Source organism: Taudactylus pleione, unplaced genomic scaffold (assembly GCF_031769625.1).
Source record: "Taudactylus pleione unplaced genomic scaffold, aTauple2 ptg000378l, whole genome shotgun sequence".
In the NCBI taxonomy this organism is placed as follows: Eukaryota; Metazoa; Chordata; class Amphibia; order Anura; family Myobatrachidae; genus Taudactylus; species Taudactylus pleione.
The window spans coordinates 8,565,007-8,585,526 of NW_028284779.1; the positions used below are offsets into that span (position 1 = coordinate 8,565,007).

A 20,520-nucleotide genomic window follows, 5' to 3' on the forward strand; every position below is an offset into this window, starting at 1 on the left:
TGTAGTGCCCCCATATTATGCCCCCCCAGTAGTAAGGCCCCTGTAGTGGCCCCATATTATGCCCCTGTAGTGCCCCCATATTATGCCCCCCCAGTAGTAATGCCCCCTTTAGTGCCCCCAGTAGTAAGGCCCCTGAAGTGGCCCCATATTATGCCCCAGTTGTAAGGCCCCTGTAATGCCCCCTGTAGTGCCCCCATATTATGCCCCCCCAGTAGTAATGCCCCCTGTAGTGGCCCCATATTATGCCCCCAGTTGTAAGACCCCTGGAGTGCCCCAATATCATGCCCCCCCCAGTAGTATGCCCCCTTTAGTGCCCCCAGTAGTAAGGCCCCTGTAGTGGCCCCATATTATGCCCAGTTGTAAGGCCCCTGTAATGCCCCCTGTAGTGCCCCCATATTATGCCCCCCAGTAGTAATGCCCCCTTTAGTGCCCCCAGTAGTAATGCCCCCTGTATTGCCCCCATATTATGTTCCCGGTAGTAATGCCCCCATATTATGCCCCCAGTAGTAATGCCCCCCCGACATACACACAAAAAAAAAGAACTTACCTTAAACCCCGCTCCAGTGCCTGTTGCCGTCCGTCCCAGTGCCTGCTCCTCAGAACTATGGGAGTGACGTCATGACACAATCTCAGCGGGCGCCCGGCAAATGGAGGGTGCAAGGGGTGCGATCGCTGGGTCGTCGGGCCCCTTAATCCGCCGGGCCCTATAGCAACCACACCCCCTGCACCCTCCGTAGTTACGCCACTGCCCTGAGCCCTCGGACCCCGTCAGAACTTTCGGGGCCCAGCACAGGCATGCCCGTAGTCATCCCCCCCCCCTCCCCCCCTCTCGCCGGGCCTGACTTCATCACTTCCTAGAGCTTCATACATCTTCCCCATAGAAACAAAACTACAATGAAAATAAAGCAGGGCATTACCAGACTGCTCATCTAGACCCATTTGCACCCAGCACACAATGTTCTGCTCCTGTTGCTGCTACTGATCATACAAATACCACAGCCTTAAACCTGTAGTTACACCGGACAGCACTGGGCAGCAGCACTTGGGAAGTAGAACAATCAGGTACTGTGTAGTTATTTCCTTTTATTTGTTAAGCAGTACTAGAAATCTGATGTTACACCAATGGTTGGTACACAGCTACTGTAACACACATAATGCAGCCCGGTGTCCATTCTCACACCCTCTCCAGCCTTGGTCAGCCTGGCTTACCCTGTGTGTGTGATAGCTCAGGAATAGCTGCTAATTATAGAAGCCACGTTTGTCAGTAATCCTTAACACCTGCCCTGCCGGACATTCCTGCACTACTACTTTGCCATGATGTGATTGGAGAATTGAAATAGTCATAGTTTCCTAATATGAACTGAACAAAGGACAAGCTGGAGCCGAGCGAATACTTAGGAGAAATTACAATGAATTATAAATGTATTCATAGTACACTGTATTTATTAATGTACTTAACATTCCAGTGTTTTTCATTTTCTACAAAGTTAGAAACTTCAGTTATAGGACAAAGTGGCAGAGCCGCAGCCTAATGCCGTTATCCTAATGCTTAATACAGGTTAAGCCATGATAACAATGGACGGTTTGCAAATAACAGCAGGAAGCAGCAATTGAGACGGCTGGTGGGCTGAGGACAGGTGGGAGAACTGCACCTTGTAGGCCGATGTGTCATGATGATGTGGATCCTGCAGCAGGGGCAAACGCAGGATTTTGACAGCGATTGACATACGAATCGCTGCATTTCTCCATGAGGGGGTGGAGCTTAAGAAAATGGTGCCTGCTCTCCAGTCTGTCAGGGGGGGGGGCTTCTGGGTACTCAGAAACGCCCCCTGCGTGCGCTAGTGCTCAGCAATGCAACACATTGCAGAGCTTGGTGGCCTTATTACATCAGGACTGGTCTTAGATGGTCAGTCTAGTTTCTCAGGTAACCGTACACGAAGATTGCAACAAAATCAATAGAAGTATAAAGTGTCAATTCCCATCAATGATTTGCCTACCCATCCCGGATCAGTGATGTACTTCGGGGAGATAACTGATTTTCGGATCAGCTGTCTCCCTGCTGGAGCAATGATGAATTGCCCCAGCGCTCGCATCGAGTTAGAATGTTCATTATTGGGGCCAAACAAATCTTGCTGAGGTTGCTGAATAACTTACTGTCATTCTCTGGGGATAGGTGTATGCCGTTCCGTTTGTCCAAAATAAATGGTTAAACGACAGGTCAAAAAGATAAAGAAAAGCAACTTTTAAACATTGGGAAAAAAAAAAGTTAAATGGATTCCTTGTGCGAAGGCTCGGGGGGAGCTGTCATGGGCCAATCATATCAACAACAGTAACCATTTTGATGTGTAGGGTGATAGAAAAAAAAGCCTAGTTAGTCACTGCTGAGAATGATAAGGGCTTTTTGCCTCTTAGTAAATATACCTCTCTGTAACAACATAGTTATATAGCCATGGAATAAAGTCTGATAAAATATCTGTATTTGGTTCTTTCTACACAGTTTATTCCAGTGGTTCCCAAACTTTTTTGAGTCACGGTGCCCTAGAGTATCAGCATTGTTTTCATGGCACCCCTAAGTTTGCTACCTGTCATCCTTAGGCTCAGTTATATAGTGGAGGACAGGTTTGCGCTTCTGTTTGCCCACATATTTACATTACATTGACCATAAATAATTTGATTTGGTGCTGGACCTCCAACCTGAGGAACCCCTGCGCACATAGGATCCAAAGTGTGCCAGACAAGGAGTTGTACAAGTACTATATAAAATTTACTGGCAATTACTATATGGTACAGTATGAATTTGGGACACTAATGTGTCTTAATAAGGTCATAAGTAAGTAAGGTGGAGTTGGGGGGATAATTGGTTGAGACATCATATGGGGCAGATTGGTGGTGCACGGTGATAAGGAGTTGGATTGATGGGGGATAACTGGGTGAGACACCATATGGGGCAGATTGGGGGTACACGGTGATAAGGAGTTGGATTGATGGGGGATAACTGGGTGAGACACCATATGGGGCAGATTGGGGGTACACGGTGGTAAGGAGTTGGATTGATGGGGGATAACTGGGTGAGACACCATATGGGGCAGATTGGGGGTACACGGTGGTAAGGAGTTGGATTGATGGGGGATAACTGGGTGAGACATGACATGGGGCAGATTGGGGGTACACTGTGATACATGGGGGTATAGTGCTAGACCCTGCGTATTCGGCACAGAGCATCTCTAGAATTCCCTGGGTGCACACGCTAATGACATGCGCTGTGCACGTTAATGGATAAAATCACAAGTCATGTTCAGACTGCCTGCATCTAATTGTATGACCTATTTCTACAATGGGTACATAATATAACGTGGATGCCACTGGTAGTTATGCCCCTTCTTATATTCATATAAAGGTGACTGCTGGCTTCTGGCTGCGATCGGTTCCCTGACGCTGAATGAGGATCTCTTACACCGCGTCGTCCCCCACGGACAGAGCTTCCAGGAGGATTATGCTGGAATTTTCCATTTCCAGGTATGACGGGGCGTCGGGAGAAGAAGCGTTATTATAATAGCAAAGTCTGCTGCTGTGGTCGTAGTGGTGGGGAGGGGGCACATTAGATGGGAATGGAGAAGGTTGGTGACTAGAGCGGAGGTTTTCTAGATTCTATGTCAATATAATGCAGAAGTGATGGCTTCATTTATTGCTCATCCTGACCGATGGGATATTTTTAGAACATCTGTAAATGTATTTTCTCTGTAGTTCTGTCAGTTACATGTGTATAGGTGAATGTATTTATGTGTGTATGTATATAATTATGCCATTGATAGGCACCCAATAACAGAAGACTCAACAGAGGTCACAGGACTACCAGTACAGTCACTATAGGGAGGACATGGGTTATAGTTATACAATATAGAAAATGACCTCCACCCCCAACCTTCTTATGGATGAGAGTTCCTTTTGGTCTGGTCCCTCACCTCTGCGCACCCCTTGTTACCCCATCTCTAGATCTGGCAGTTTGGAGAGTGGGTGGACGTGGTAATAGATGACCGTCTGCCGGTGAAGGATGGAGAATTGGTTTTTGTCCACTCCGCCGAGTGTTCGGAGTTCTGGAGCGCCCTGCTGGAGAAGGCGTATGCCAAGTGAGTATGCGTCCCGCCACACCAGACACAAAGTTACATTGAGCAGACCAACCGGTGGGATTTACATGGGTTAGATGAGTTCTTCTTGGTTATGTGAAACCCTCTTGTCTATAGAAAAACAAAATATCTGTTTGGTATTGACTTGAGACACACACTTGTATATTTGGTCAGGTCCAGTGCTTAAAGAGGTCCTAAAAAAGTGGTGGAACTCACCAACCCCCCTCAGCGCTTAAAGAAAAAAAAAAAAAAGGGACAGTGTGCGCCGTAAAAAAGGGGTGTGGTCTCAAAAGAAAGTGGTGTGGTCACACAATAGTATTCCCAATTCAAATTACGCCACACAGTAGTACAATCTTGATTCACATTACACCACATAGTAGTGTCCCTTATTCATTCTTAAGACACAGCAGTGCCCCTTTTACACAATGCCCACATTCGTACCCCTAATACACATAATGCCCACAGTAGTAGTGCTCCTAATACACATAATGCCCACAGCAGTAGTGCCCCCTTATGCAGTGCCCTCAGTAGTGGTAATGCCTCTTATGTAGTGCCCTCAGTAGTGGTAATGCCCCTTATGCAGTGCCCTCAGTAGTTGTAATGCCCCTTATGCAGTGGCCCGAGTAGTGGTAGTGCCCCTTATGCATTGCCTCCAGTAGTGGTAGTGCCCCTTATGCATTGCCTCCAGTAGTGGTAGTGCCCCTTTTGCATTGCCTCCAGTAGTGGTAGTGCCCCTTTTGCATTGCCTCCAGTAGTGGTAGTGCCCCTTATGCAGTGACCCCAGTAGTGGTAGTGCCAATTTTGCAGTGCCCCTTATGCAGTGCCCATAGTAGTGGTAGTGTCCCTTATTCAGTGACCCCAGTAGTGGTGCCCCTTATGCAGTGCCCCCAGTAGTGGTAGTGCCTATTATGCAGTGCCCACAGTGGTGGTGCCCCCAGGAGTAATGCCCCCCATTAGTAATTCCCCCAGAAGTAATGCCCCCTATAGAGAAGCCATTTAAACAAACAAAAAAACCCAACAACAATACTTACCTGAAGCCCCGCTCCTGCGTCTGCTGACTTCAGTCCGCCTGGCTGCTCCTCTGAGCTATGGGAGAGACGTCATGAGGTCTCTCCCATAGTGCACTGCACACTGCGGGAGGCGGAATCTGGAGCTCAGGAGTGAGCTCCAGCCTTCGGCTGCTGCTGGCGCTGCGGGGAGGTAGCCAGGCGCCCACTGGTAACAAATTCTCAGCGGGCGCCCGGCAAATGGAGCCTCCCTGCGGCGATTGGCTGAGGTGGGTCGGAGGAGGCGGAACTGGTTCCGTCTCCAAGTAGAAGTGAAAGAACGCAGTTCCGCCCCGTTCCGGTTGACTCGGGTCAGTCGTTTATTGGGACGGTTTATTGCTCAACAAACTGCTCACAAGCAGGTAACATCCCTGAGTTATAGATATGAAATGCTTAAGTTAAGTTACAATTAGAAGCAAGTCTGATGCTCACGTGCAATATTTCATTTTGTTACGCATTCTGATGACCCCGCGCTATTTGTTCCCCCATAGTAGCTGTAACCAGCCCGGGCCACCTTGGGGAAGGGGGAAATATGTCAGCTCTTTTACTTACTTACTTGGACTTTTTAATTTTTTTACACTCAATTACATATAACATGCCAGTCCTGGTCATCCGTGTGATGTCAGTGTCTGGCATATCCAGTATACCGCTGCATTCTTCCTGTTTATTTTGAGCCATGAGTGTTGTGAAACACGTCCAACCTAAAATAACCAGGTGACAGCGCAACGTTTGTGACCCCTATTTTACCTGTATGTTTCAACCATAAAATTGCACTTGATTGTAAATTAATGCCCCAATTACTGATTTTTTACATTCCTATATATAAAAAAAAAAATGCTAAAAAAATCTGCAATTTTACAAATTCGTACCCTGTTACAATCCACCCTTGGTCTTTGTCTATCATTTTATGAGTGATGCTGGACCTCTCTTTTACACTTGGTAAGTTGTCAGAACATAATAGAGAACAACCTTGCAACAGCCCATTCCCCTCACAGGCTATGGGCGGGGACCCGATCCACGTGGCTAAATTGGCCACTACGGCACAGAAATAGTTCCTGCGCTGTTGCAATATAGAGGGGAAATATTGGCACTATGCATCTAACATGGACTGACTATATAGCTATTGTTATACAAAGTATCATTAAACACCTTCAATAATGTTATATTTGCCGGAATAATTCATATCCAACACTCAACGGGGTCAAGTTCTAGTAATCTGCGTAGTTTGTAGAAATTTATTTTTAATATATTTCATTTATTAAGGCTTTGCTGCTTGTGGCATGTAGTTTGATAATCATATTATGGTTTGACTCAAAATAAATAGTTGGATTAATTGTAGAATCTTAAACTAGATGCACCGCAGGGGGTTATGCTCCATTATGGGTATTCTACTTTGTCAATCAAGTTAATTCTTTGAATATTTTCCGATTGCTGCCAATTGAGTTTATATTCAGTTTTGGAATGCATTTCTTCCCGATGTAAGGTTATAACGGTGGATAGGTGTACAAATGTATTGATTTGCATGCAAGATCTGGCAACTAATCTTAACTGGTTTAAATAGTCAGTGGTCTGGTTTACCTGCTGCCAACATGCGTGTGTTGAACTTTGTATGAAAAGATATTTCGTGAGCTCAGAATATATATCTGAACTTCCAAGTACATCTAATTTTCCTAGTACCTTTAATTGGGAATATTTTCTGTTGGAGGGAGATAATAAACATTGATTTGTTTCCTGATGTCTGCATCTGCCTGTATCCTGTGACCCCCCAGATAAGCGATTTGATTTGAGCCCAGTTTGCCTGATTAAGCTTCTAGTGGGGAATTATGCGTCACTATTTGGAGGTGCTGCAACAGAGTGACCACACACATACCTAGAAGTAAGAGGTTCCAGTAGGAAGAATTCCAAAAATGCAATTACTGATAGAATGGAATTGCACAGGAGCAGTGACCTATCAGGACCAGGTTCGGCCACACACACATTTTCAGTCTGGGTAGGAGAGTTCTTCTATTTAATCACCCACAAAAAACCTTCCAGAGAGTGGCTGGTCCTGTGACAATGGTCCCCTGAATACCGCTAGTGAAGGCTGGTTGGGACTTCCAGCTTTCTTTGTACCTGCTGAGTTCATTCACACTCAGGAGGCACAGTAGTAAGACCCTCCAGCAGCTGACTGACTGTAGTTGCCGGCTAGGAGCAGCCCCTCACTATACCTACAGGATGGTGGATACTCCTCTTAGTAGTGCAGAGCTCTAGTCCCCGCAGTCAGTGGACAGAAGCCACCATAAGGATACCCCAGATCCCCACTAGACCACCAGGAACAAAATAAGTGTGTTATTTAAAAAAATATGTATATATTTTTTTTAAATACATGCCAACAGCATATCCCTAGTCAAGGTCCTTGTCCGCTGACAGGCTGCAATGCCAAAGGTACATTTATTGAAATACAGATTTGAAAGCACATTTTTATACCCCAGTGCTCTGTCATTTACTTACACATGTGTCGGGATACTTCCTTTTCCAACAGCCTGTTGCACAAATTCATCTAATATTGGGCGCTGCGTTGGTAACATTTTGTCAGATCCCTGCAACCATTTACGAAGTGTGAGGTTTTTTATAAATAGCCTGTAAATCCGTATAAATGACATAAAAATTAGGAGCACAAGAACCGCTCACTATTACATGACAAGTTTTTGCCAATATCCATAAAATTTACACCTTCAGGTGTAAAACAAAACACCAGAGCGGTTGTAACCAAGGTTTCTACTTCAGGGTCCATAGGGGGTCCACAGGGTTGACCTTGGGGTATAGCTGGATCTGGATCCACGGGCACCACGCAGTTAAAGCTTTGCTGCTCCCAGGATGCACTTGGGTCCGTCCTCCTCTATACCCCGCCCCGGCCACAGGCACCTCAGTTTTAGTTGGTGCCCGGCCGGAGTCGGGTCACCCTGTCGCAGTGGCCTAAGCTTTATTTTAAAAGAGAAATTTTTTATTTTTTTCTACTTTTTTTACACTGTTAGAGCGGCAGCATCAGACTGTCCTTTAGGACGTCCACGCTGCCGCTCCTTCTCCCCGCTGGCGCCGCGACGCCAGTACAGCTCTGGGGATCGCGGCGGGACCCCAGAGCCTGTACTAGCCGGGCTCTGGGGACTCCCTTGACTGCTGCCGGACGCGACGGGGATCAGGTAAGCCGCGGGTCGCCGCGTGCGGCGGGCCGCGGATACTTCAATGCAGTCAGGAGCCTCCGGTCTCTGGGGACAGACCGGAGGCGCTAGCGGCGGCGGCGGGCTCCCCCTCAATTGAGGAATACCCCGCGTGTACGCTAGACCACCAGGGTATCAGGCTGGTAGCGGGACCGGCAACCCGGGGGTTAATTGCTAGCCAGGGGAGGCAGCCTTCCCTGTCTAGTGGCTCCTCCCCTCAGCTCAGCGCGCCTTTCAACTAGGAGTCTGGCGTCGCTGAGCTGCTCTTATCTCTCGGCCACTCCTCCTCTGAGGTCTCCGGCGGCCATCTTTACTGGCACATCGCAGACTCCCAGGCGGTATCAAGTGGACCGGTCCCCCTGTGTACCTCTCCCCTGCAAAAGGACAGTGTACACAGCGCTATAGCCCTCCCAGACACTGAATCTGGGCGGTTGATTGTAGCGGAAGGTGCAGTGAGTATTAACTTTTCTGCATTGTATGTGACTATTGCTAGTGCTGCCTGTCTGTGACTTATTCTCCTTACTGTCAGCTTATAACTATCCCTTTCCTTCTCCTACGGCCCGGCAGGTGTGTGGGGGAAGGGCGTTTTTCTGAGACCCTCACTTATATAAAACACGTATTTGTGGGGTCAGTCACATACTGTTGTGTGCTACACAGTACCATATCTGGGCTGTTGTGTCGCATACTGGTGAGTGCGCGGGTGTTAAAACCGTAATTCCTCTGGTGATACCTATTTCTTGTGATTTACGGTATCATGTCTGATGAGGAGACTGAGCGCTCTGTGGCTCCTGTGCTATTTTCCTGCAGACGCTGTGCTGCTGGAGTTGATGGGGAGGACTTATCTCAGGATGGTCTGTGCGGGCGGTGCCAGCTGGTACCGGGCCCCTCCAACCCCCCTGTATCACAGGACCCTCCTTGGGCGATGTTTTCACAGGTGCTGGCGTCTATTGCGGACCGGTTATCGGTCCCATCAGCGGTCCCTTCTAGGGCGTTACCGCAGCCCACCATCCCCCATTCCCCGAGGGTTCCACAAATGTTGCGGTCTTCCCCCGGGGCCCAGACTGTGGGTCCTTACTCGGGACTGCCTGTGTATGTGCAGTCTTCCCCAGGGACGCGTCAGTCTGTAGTGCCTTTGCAGAGTTTTGCTCCGACGGCTCCTCCGCCTTGGGTGGATGTTCTATCCAGCTCCGTACAGAGTCTGGCGGCTTCATCCTCGGCGTTTCAGTCCATGTTGCAAGGTGATGTGCCACCAAGGGTGTCTAAACGTCCGGTTGTGAGTTCACTAGCTGCGCAGTTGTCGGACTCGGAAGTGTCCTCAGATGATGGAGAAATCCATGAGGACTCTGACTCTGATGTCATGGGGCAGGAGGTGGAAGCTAAGTCCTCCATTAATGTTCCAGCCTTAGTTAGGGCGGTGCGGGCTATCCTACATGTTGAGGATGATGCGCCGGCTCCTAGGTCGAAGTTTCCTAATTTTAAAAAGGCCAAGGTGACCTCAACTGTGTTCCCCCTGTCTGATCAATTATCGGATCATATGGCGGCGGCCTGGCAATTACCTAGTAAGAGGTTCCATCCACAGAAGAGGTTGGCGGCGAACTATCCTTTTCCTGAAGCTCATTGCAGGAAATGGGAAACTCCGCCGGCGGTGGATTCCCACGTTACCCGCTTGATCAAAAGCGCGACGCTGCCATTGCCGTCTATCTCCTCTTTGAAGGATCCCACGGACAGGAAGGTGGAGACTTGTTTAAAGTCCATTTATTCTCTTTCCGGGGCGGTGGCTCGCCCGTCCATGGCTATCTCCTGGGTGGCTAAAGCCATTGAGGCATGGGCCAATGCCTTGGAGGATACCTTTCCTGATGAGGCTCCGGATATCCAGAGAGCGTTAGTGGGACAGATGCGGGATGCAGCTTCCTATATTGGGGAAGCGTCTTTGGATGCCAGCCTGCTCACTTCTAGGGTGTCGGCTGCAGCGGTGTCTGCTCGGCGCTCCCTGTGGCTGAGGTCCTGGAGGGCTGATGCAGATTCAAAAAAGGGTCTGGAGGCCTTGCCTTTTAATGGTGATTTACTATTTGGTCCGGATTTGGACAGAATAGTGGATACTTTGGCTAAGTCCAAGTCGGCTTTTCTCCCTTCGGCCTCTGCGCCGGCTAAAGTGAGGAGCTCTGCCTTTCGGTCCTTTCGGGTTCAGGGTAAGGCCAAGGGCCAGTCCTTCCCGAGACATTCGGCGACCAAGGCCGCACCCAAGCCCAAGAAGCAGGCATGGAGTGCTCGGCGCCCTTCTTCCAAGCAGGAGGATAAGCCTGCTGCCTGATGGGACGGGCCTCTCTCTGGGGGACCCCAGAGTGGGAGGCCGACTTCTCCAATTCGCCCAGTGTTGGCACAATACCACCACGGATGCCTGGGTTCGAGAAGTAGTCTCTCAGGGGTACGCCCTGTCTTTTCGGTTCAGGCCGCCCCACCAGTTTTTCTGTACGAGTCCTTCTCTGGACAAGACCAAAGCTGGTCAGATTCAGGTAGCTATAGAATCCTTGCTACAAGCAGGGGTCATTGTTCCCGTTCCGCAGTCTCAGCGCGGGACGGGGTACTATTCTACTCTGTTTCTGGTACAGAAACCCAATGGTTCTCATCGCCCTATCTTGAATTTGAAGTCTCTGAACAGATACCTCAGAGTTCCCAGGTTCAGGATGGAAACGTTACGTTCCATCATTCTGGCAATGGAACCCGGGGATTATATGGTCTCCCTCGATATCCAGGACGCCTATCTCCATGTGCCCATAGCACTGGCACATCAGCGGTATCTGAGGTTTGCTATCCTGAACCATCACTACCAATTTCGGGCGTTGCCTTTTGGCCTTTCCACGGCTCCGAGGGTGTTCACCAAGGTGATGGCGGTTATGGCTGCCCACCTTCGGGGTCAGGGTCTACGTCTGTTGCCGTACCTGGACGATCTTCTGCTGCTGGCGAGCTCCCTGGAGGTGCTTCTTCGACATCTCCACCTGACCATTGCTTGTCTTCAAGCACACGGGTGGTTGATAAACTGGAAGAAGTCCTCCCTGATTCCATCACAGCGGATGGCTCATTTGGGAGCCCTGCTGGATTCTCGTCAGCAGCGGATTTTCCTGACTCCAGAGAAGGTCTCCTCCCTGCAGCTGCGGATACACAGTTGCCTGAGCAGTTGCCGCCTGTCGGTCCATTCAGCTATGAGAGTTCTGGGGTCCATGGTGTCGACATTCGACATGGTGGAATTTGCCCAGTTCCATTCCCGGCCCCTGCAGGGGCTGATTCTATCGGAATGGAACGGGTTACCTCACTGGATCCGCTCTCAGATGCTGGTGTTGTCCGCGGAGGTTCGGCAGTCTTTGGCTTGGTGGCTTCAGACGGCGCATCTGGTCGAGGGGCGCCCCTTTTGGATCCCGGACTGGGTCCTGCTCACGACGGATGCCAGTCTTCGGGGTTGGGGGGCAGTGACCGGCTCATTATCGCTTCAGGGTCGTTGGTCCGCGGAAGAAGCACTTCTCCCCATCAACATCCTGGAACTGCGGGCTGTGTACAGGGCCCTGCAGTCGTCCGGCCCCGCTCTTCACGGAAGGGCGGTTCAGGTGCAGTCCGACAACGCCACCACGGTGGCGTACATCAACCACCAAGGGGGAACTCGCAGTCGGGCAGCAATGTCGGAGGTGTCTCGCATTCTTGCTTGGGCGGAGTGTCACGTTCCAGCGATCTCGGCAGTCTTCATTCCCGGAGTCCTCAATTGGGAGGCGGACTTCCTCAGCCGTCACGATGTGCATCCCGGGGAATGGTCGCTTCACCCAGAGGTGTTTCAGCTACTCGTGGACAGGTGGGGGCTGCCGGAGCTGGACTTGATGGCCTCCCGTCACAATCACAAGTTGCCCGTTTACGGGTCAAGGACAAGAGACGCAGGCGCCTGTCTGGTAGACGCTCTGTCGGTGAAATGGACGTTTCACCTGGCGTATCTGTTTCCTCCGATATCCTTACTTCCTCGGGTTCTGCGGAAATTCAAGCAGGACGGCGGCACGCTCGTGCTGGTGGCTCCGGCGTGGCCCAGACGTCCTTGGTACTCCGATCTGAGGTGCCTCTCCATCGACGCTCCGTACCTTCTTCCTCAGCTTCGGGACCTGTTGTCTCAGGGGCCCTGCCTTTACCCGGATCTGGGTCGGCTGTCTTTGATGGCGTGGCTCTTGAGACAGCCGTCTTGAGGTCTAGGGGTTTCTCCAGTTCAGTGATTGGTACCATGCTTAGGGCACGCAAGCCTGCTTCAGCGCGGATTTACCACAGGGTGTGGCGCACTTATTTTCAGTGGTGTGAATCCAGAAACTATGATCCGCAGGTGTTCCGGGTTTCCAGAATCTTGGAATTTCTTCAATCGGGTTTGGACCTCGGCTTACGCCTGGCCTCTCTGAAGGTTCATGTGTCTGCTTTGTCCGTGTGGTTTCAGCGACGGATTGCTACACTGCCAGATGTTTACACCTTTTTCCAAGGTGTTCTCAGGATCCAGCCTCCCTTCGTGCCTCCGGTGGCTCCGTGGGACTTGACGGTGGTACTGAGGGTCTTGCAGGGTCCTCCTTTTGAGCCGCTTGAGTCGGTGGAGCTCAAGTGGCTGACGTTTAAGACCATTTTTCTCCTGGCAATTGCTTCGGCCAGGAGGGTTTCAGAATTGGGGGCGCTTTCCTGTCGCCCTCCTTTTCTGATTTTTCACCAGGACAGGGCAGTGCTCCGCACGCGTCCTGAGTTTTTGCCCAAAGTGGTTTCAAAGTTCCACATTAATCAGGAACTTGTTGTGCCAGCTTTTCAGTCACCTGATCTTGCTGCTGGTGAGGCTTCCTTGGATGTGGTCCGGGCACTTAGAATCTATGTGGACCGGACTGCTTCGGTTAGGAAGTCGGATTCTTTGTTTGTCCTCTTCGGTTTTCACAAGAGGGGTTGGCCTGCCAACAAGCAAACGTTAGCCCGTTGGCTTCGTTCAGTTATTTGTGATGCTTATGCGCAGGAGGGTTTACCTGTGCCAGCCTCTGTTAAGGCTCATTCCACTCGTTCTGTGGGTCCCTCTTGGGCTGCTAGACGTGGCGCCTCCGCTGTTCAGCTGTGTAAGGCGGCTACTTGGTCTTCAATTCAGACGTTTTTGAGGTTTTATGCGTTTGACACCTTCGCCTCTCAGGATGCATCCTTTGGGCGCCGGGTACTCCTTTCAGCACAGGAGCGTCCCCGCCCTTAGTTGAACTGCTTTGGGACATCCCCAAGGTCAACCCTGTGGACCCCCTATGGACCCTGAAGTAGAAAACAAGAGATATGGTAAGAACTTACCTTTGTTATCTCTGTTTCTACGAAGTCCATAGGGTCCACAGGGCGCCCGCCCTGACGCACCTGGCTTCAAATGGGCTGTGTGGCTGGTCACCGGTTTTCCGTCTCCCATTTCTGTGAGTATGGTTTCTTGTGTGTTCCAGTCTTCCTTCTCTCTGTTTAGTCTCCTCCTCCGGCCTTAGCTGCTTACCAACTGAGGTGCCTGTGGCCGGGGCGGGGTATAGAGGAGGACGGACCCAAGTGCATCCTGGGAGCAGCAAAGCTTTAACTGCGTGGTGCCCGTGGATCCAGATCCAGCTATACCCCAAGGTCAACCCTGTGGACCGTATGGACTTCGTAGAAACAGAGATAACAAAGGTAAGTTCTTACCATATCTCTTGTTATTTGATCAAATTTGGTTAGAAGGCTGTTGTGGATAGATGATGTGATGTAAATATACATAACGGAGGTGTACTATAGCGGTATGTATGCAATGCCGCATTAACAGGGCAGCCGGGATGATTGCCCAGGGGCCCCCACACACAGAGCTACTTTAACACTTTGGTATATGTGAACTGGGGCTCCTGTATGGCATAATGTGAACTTGGGGCCACTACAGTGTGTTCAAGACATTTGTGGTACTGGGAGTACTTACGCATTATACTTTTTAAAAACATCACCAGCCTATCATATTCATATTTTATTTGTAGGGGCCCCCACAAGTTAGTTACCGTAGAGCCCCCACAAACCTTAATCTGGCCCTGTATATATGTACATAGAAGTATTTATCTACTTTATCGATATGTTATCTCTGGTATAACGAACTATATATACTTATTATAATGGTATCTCTGGTTCTCTCCTCCAGACTGAATGGCTCTTACGAGGCGCTCTCCGGCGGCAGCACTACCGAAGGGTTTGAGGACTTCACCGGTGGCGTCGCCACAATGTATGACCTTAAAAAGGCCCCCCGAGACCTTGACAAAATCATCAGCCGGGCGCTACAACGAGGGTCGCTCCTGGGCTGCTCAATTGATGTACTACATTTTAAATGGCTACTAAATCTAATATAATCTTTATTTTATTTATTTTTGCAATCTTTTTTTATTTAAGTACCGAAAACAGAGGCTGATTGTAAAAGGGCGTCTTGGTAACCATAAAACAATGACTCTTAGCGTGTGACTTCAAGGACTACAGAGCAGATCAGTACATATAGTCAAACAAGAAAAGAGGGTAAAACACAACACACAAAGGTGAGAAGCGGGAAAGGATGCGGGAGGGGGGACTTCCCTGAGCATATGAGCCGCAACAATCTATGGTGGTTTCCAGTGCAGAACAACCGTAAGAGAAAATAAAAGTATGCAAGGCAAAACAGTTGTGGCAACTCTTGCACAGACAGGAGAATTCATCGTGCCACAGAGAAAAAAGGAGCGATAGTGAGCAGAATCGTTACAGTCCAGCCAACTGGCCCAAGTCGCACAATACTCCTGGTACTTGGCGGCTGGAGACATAATGAGTTCATCCATACTCATGTAAAAGTCGAATTTAGTAGGGAGCTGGAAGGGGGGGGGGGGGAATCTCCAGTGCGCCATTATTGCAGCCTTTACCACACTAAGAATATGCCTCAACAAGGACTTCTTAAATTTAGCCCTTAGCCTACGGAGAAAGAATCTAAGTTTATGCAATATGAAAAGACATGGGATGCATTCACAGATGCACACGCAACGCTCATAGCATATTGGGATGTTGTATGTAACATAGCGTTCTTGTCCTCTGTCATCATCAGCCATGTTGGGATCTGTTGGCGCTCATGTGCTATGATGGGACAGGGGAATGGACAAGATTACAGCGTGTGTCACTACAACTGACCACATTTCCCAATATTAATCATTTCCTTATTGGGTATGGTTGAAAATTACCATGCTGTGTGTCTGGTCCTCTTCCAATTGTGCTAACAAGATGCAATGGAGCCGGATGATTGATTGGTATCGTCCGTTTTGGCCATCCAAGATCTGTTTCTTGAGCTCTAACGGAATGTCTCGAGCCTTTTTTGGGATTGGCTTGACCTGTAGTAGGATGTCTATTGAGCTGTAATTGAGAGTCACATGATCTATTCTCTCTCTGATGTGAATATTTTTTTTGTCTGTGCTTTTAGATAACAAGTGCCTTTGACATGGAAGCTGTGACCTTTAAGAAGCTTGTGAAGGGCCATGCGTATTCGGTAACTGGTCTTAAAGAGGTGGGTGCAACACAGGCTTTTCTCGGGCACTGGATAAATGAATGAACTGCTACCCTGGTTCTTTCAGTTTGATCATTCATGAAGTCCCTTCTCATCCCCTCCCCTCATTTCTGACAGGTGAATTACCGAGGTCAAACAGAGAAGCTCATTCGTATTCGCAATCCTTGGGGGCAGGTGGAATGGACAGGAGCCTGGAGTGATAAGTGAGAATATATCTTTATCTGTGGACCCTGTTCTGTGGAGGATTTATTAAAAGTGGCTGCCTGTAAACTTTGGGCAAATGGGATTCTGGACTATTATGGGTCAAGAGTTCTAGTAACGTGGCCATAACCGTATACTTATATGTGTCACTGCTTCAGAGTAGAGTTGCTTGTTACTATGGGGAAGTGATTGGGAAGTGTCCAGAATTCAGTGGTAGGATCTTTTTGAATGTAACTGATGACAGGATTAGCTGATGAAGGTGGATGCTGATGGACAGCGATGTGTAGAAATGACCAGTTGACCATCCATTGATTAATCCCCAGCTCCTCTGAGTGGAATGAAGTTGACCCTTCTGAGCGTGAAGACCTACAGCTGAAGATGGAAGACGGAGAATTCTGGTGAGATGTTCGGAAAGAATTATGAAAGGTTAACCCAGGGGTGGGCAATGTTTTTTCACTTTGGGTGCCAGATGGTCAACATTCCAACTGAAAACTTTTTCTGGAGTGCCACCCTCATTATAACACCACAAGCAGGACTGCGTGATGTAGAACACATCGCCTAACTGTCCTTGCAGTCTGACCAAAGTTCTGACTAAGCAGGTCAGTCACCCAAGTTCAGAACTACCCATCCAGAATCGGGACAGTTGGCAGAATGTTCTGCTCTCTACCCTCCCATCATAAAATAAATAATCCTCACCAATAAAATATGTCCCACCCAATGATTAGTGAGCAACCACACTCCTCAATAAATTAGTACACCTCCCTGTCCCTTCACATCCCTTCCATATGAACCCCCTCACTCCAACACTGACCCTCTTTCCTTGGTCGCTCTGCATTGTAGAGGCAGGATCTTCTTTCTGCTTCTCTTCACAGATGACGGACATGTGCAGCCAATTAGAGGAGAGAGGGGCAGACGCACTCTTATCGGTGCGTAACTTATGAGATTCGGACTCTTGTGTCCGGCAACCTAAGTGGTTGGTCCTGCGGGAGGTTCCGTTGAGTCCCACCAAAACATTGTTGCATGTCACGGGCTGCTGAGACAATAGGTTCATGACGCATGTTAGGGTGTCTGTTGGTTATCTACTTGGGATTTCCATATTATCCCTTCGCATTGATCCCTGGATTTTTTTCTACTCTCATATAAAAATCTGACTTATTCTCTTCACTTTCCTTTATCTCAGGATGTCTTTCCAGGAATTCCTGCGCCAGTTCAACCGGCTGGAGATCTGTAATCTCACGCCCGACGCACTCAGCAAGGATGATATCGGCAAGTGGCACACAACGCTGTATGATGGGACCTGGCGGAGGGGCAGTACTGCCGGGGGCTGCAGAAATAACCCCGGTGAGAGCAGCAGAGTTATCCATCAATTCCCACTGATCATATTAATGTTTCTAGTTTTGGGTCAGAAGCAAAATGTGAAATAGTTTTTTTTTGGGATAAACACATTTCTGTCAGAGATGGGGAATCTGCACATAGTGGTCAGCCTTGAATGGTCCATAGCGATCCCTTCTGCTCCCTCCCACCCTATCCCCTATACACAGGTTCTCAAACTCGGTCCTCAGGACTCCACACAGTACATGTTTTCCAGGTCTCCTGACAATCACAATTAGCTTCACCTGTGAATCTTTCAAAATGTGTCAGTGAGTAACGAATACACCTGTGCACCTGCTGGGTGACTTGGAAAATGTGACCTGTGTGGGGTCCTGAGGACCGAGTTTGAGAACCATAGGGCCTATTAGATAAGAAACTCTAGTAATTCTGTCTGCAGTATAGAAGATGAGGGGCAGATGGAAGTGGGAGTTCTTAGCACAGGGCAGGTTACTTACTTGGAAAGATGGATAGAAGTTCTCCTTAGTGCAGGTGTACAGGGAATGACAATGAAGAAATATAGTCCATACTGTATATAGTACATACTGTATATAATTGAATGCTCTTTGTATTTAATGTATACAACTCACCTAATCAAGGTGAAGGACGTTGAGATTATTCCTTTGTTATGGATGCGTTTGGCATCCCGGCAGTTGGGATGCCGATGCTTACATTACCGGCGTAGGGAATTCCGACGCCGGTAAGTAACGGGGTTGGGGGGAGGGTTAGGAGTTTAGCACTAGGCCCGCACACAGGAGCTGATTCAGGTATGGACGCTAATGCGTTTTTCAAACAATCAAGCGAATATTTGCCATTGCGCATGCGTCTAAGTTACATTGCGAGTGCGCAGCAATCGCATTGTAATTACGGACGCACTGAGGATCCCATCGCAAAGTGCCAGGTTGTCCGCAGTTAGGGGTGGTAAAGGGGGGTCAGAAAAATGCAGGTGTGTTTGTCGGTTTAAATGCCGTTATATGGGCGCGCATATATTAGCCATTGCGATCTCCTACGCAGCAGGAGAGCTGCCAAGTCTGCGACTGGTCGGACCTGGCGTAAGGGCAAGATGGCCGCTCGCTGTGTGTCAATGTTACAGTTATTTACGCAGGTAAGTGACATTGCACGCAGGTAAGTAGGCAGCAGTGGGCGTCCTTATGCTCGGGTGGTCTTTTAAACATTAGCATATTTTTGCAGCTGCGATCGCATTAGCGTCCATCTCAGAATCAGACCCACAATCCGCACGCTGGGCCGATGTTCACGTAGTTGAGCATTTTTAATTAAATTTTTTTTATTTTTGCAACTGCGCATGAGTGGAAATTTCTTAAGTCCTGCAGCGCTTGCATTGCACAGAGTGTACGTAAATAGGTGCTGCTGCGATTGGGAAAGACGGTAAGTTTGGATGGTGCGACCCGATGGTGGAGTATAAGGACGTTCCAATCTGTATTACAGCGTTCCTGGATGCTAAAAGTGGGTGTCTCAGTCCTTGCACATTTAGCCACGTGGGCGTATATCAGGGATGGAGTTGGCTGCGGTGTTTGCACAAACTCGCCAATGGGCGCTGCTGCGTGCAGCTCAGAATCCGTCCCTAAGTGATATTATCTGAATGCTCTCACCTTGATTAGGGGACTTGTATACATTCAGAATGAAGACCGTTCAGTTACTGTATATACCGTATACGCTACATTTCTTCTTAGTCCTACTCCGTACACATGCACTAAAGGGACCTTCTATCCATTATTCCGTTCTAAGGGACAACTGGAATTCCCCCGTCTTCCCATTGGCTGGGAACCAATGGGACTTCTCTACCGTAGTGGAGAGGTGCAGGTTGTGTCTCCCCCCACCCTTATCTGGGTACAATAGATATTGATGGAACACAATGAGAATAATGATAAAGCTTTACATGGGCTGGGTCACTGCTGATCACCTGGCGTATGGTTGTGGCGCTGAATATACAGATAGCCTTTCTGTACGCATGGTTATATACATTTATTTCCTTATAAGTCAATTTGATCCCATCACATGGGACAGCTTAAAGTATTAAATGACAGCGCTTTTAAAAAGAAAAACATTGCTGCATTTGTTACCTATGTTGCCCCTCTTGTTTCAGCCACTTTTTGGATTAACCCTCAGTTTAAGATCACCCTCCTGGAGGAGGACGATGACCCAGACGATAACGAGCTGGCTTGCAGCTTCCTTGTGGCCCTAATGCAGAAGAACCGAAGGCGGGAACGTAAAGTTGGAGGAGACATGCACACAATCGGCTTTGCGGTGTACGAGGTGAGACCGCGCTGGGATACAAATGAGAAATTCGCCCTTTATAGATGTTACTGCATCGCTCTAGTGATTTACAAGAGGGAAATATCTTCAGATTTACAATTTATAGATATAATAGCGGTTCCGATATGTCACTAATCAGTTTTTTTTTTTCTCTTCTTCCCTGTAGGTACCTGATGAGGTAAGTACGTTGTACGTGGGTAATCTGTGGTTCCTGAATGCCCTATTTCACACAGATATCTAGGAAGATGTTTCCACAGTGACCCAACGCGTTTCACGCTCTTTCCTTCCTGTTGCAGTTCAAAGGCTGCCAGAACGTCCATCTAAAGAAGGATTTCTTCTTACGGCATCAGTCTTGTGCCCGCTCCGAAACTTTCATCAACCTGCGGGAAGTGAGCAACGAGATCCGCCTTCCTCCCGGAGAGTATCTCATTGTCCCATCCACATTTGAACCAAATAAAGAGGGGGACTTTGTATTGAGGGTATTCACAGAGAAACAGTCGGACGTTGAGTGAGTGTTGGGGGAGGGTTATCTGAGGTAACATTCTTTCCCCTCTGTAATTAATACACCCGACGTTGTGCCTTTTGGATTAGGGTCAGGATAAGTAACAAAAACATTTTTAACGCCTATTAGAAGGGTGTGAATTGCATATAAAAGTATAGTCTATCTCTAGTATTGGTGAGCAAGGGTTTGGGGTGCAGCTTGGTCCCTAACCTATGACTTTCTTCTACAGGGAGCTGGATGAGGAGGTATCAGCAGATCTTCCTGATCAGGT

The 20,520-nt window shown here is 48.7% G+C and overlaps 1 protein-coding gene across 1 annotated transcript in view; it reads left to right on the plus strand.

The window, feature by feature from the left end:
- Positions 1 to 20,520, plus strand: part of CAPN11 (calpain 11) — a 77,582-nt gene that overhangs the window by 49,266 nt on the left and 7,796 nt on the right. The window contains exons 5-15 of the mRNA XM_088445376.1: positions 3,398 to 3,516; positions 3,994 to 4,127; positions 14,534 to 14,702; positions 15,821 to 15,904; positions 16,022 to 16,107; positions 16,429 to 16,503; positions 17,286 to 17,446; positions 19,578 to 19,747; positions 19,914 to 19,925; positions 20,044 to 20,255; positions 20,479 to 20,518. Of these exons, the coding sequence (XP_088301502.1) occupies positions 3,398 to 3,516; positions 3,994 to 4,127; positions 14,534 to 14,702; positions 15,821 to 15,904; positions 16,022 to 16,107; positions 16,429 to 16,503; positions 17,286 to 17,446; positions 19,578 to 19,747; positions 19,914 to 19,925; positions 20,044 to 20,255; positions 20,479 to 20,518 (1,262 nt within the window). The remainder of the gene's footprint in view (positions 1 to 3,397; positions 3,517 to 3,993; positions 4,128 to 14,533; positions 14,703 to 15,820; positions 15,905 to 16,021; positions 16,108 to 16,428; positions 16,504 to 17,285; positions 17,447 to 19,577; positions 19,748 to 19,913; positions 19,926 to 20,043; positions 20,256 to 20,478; positions 20,519 to 20,520) is intronic.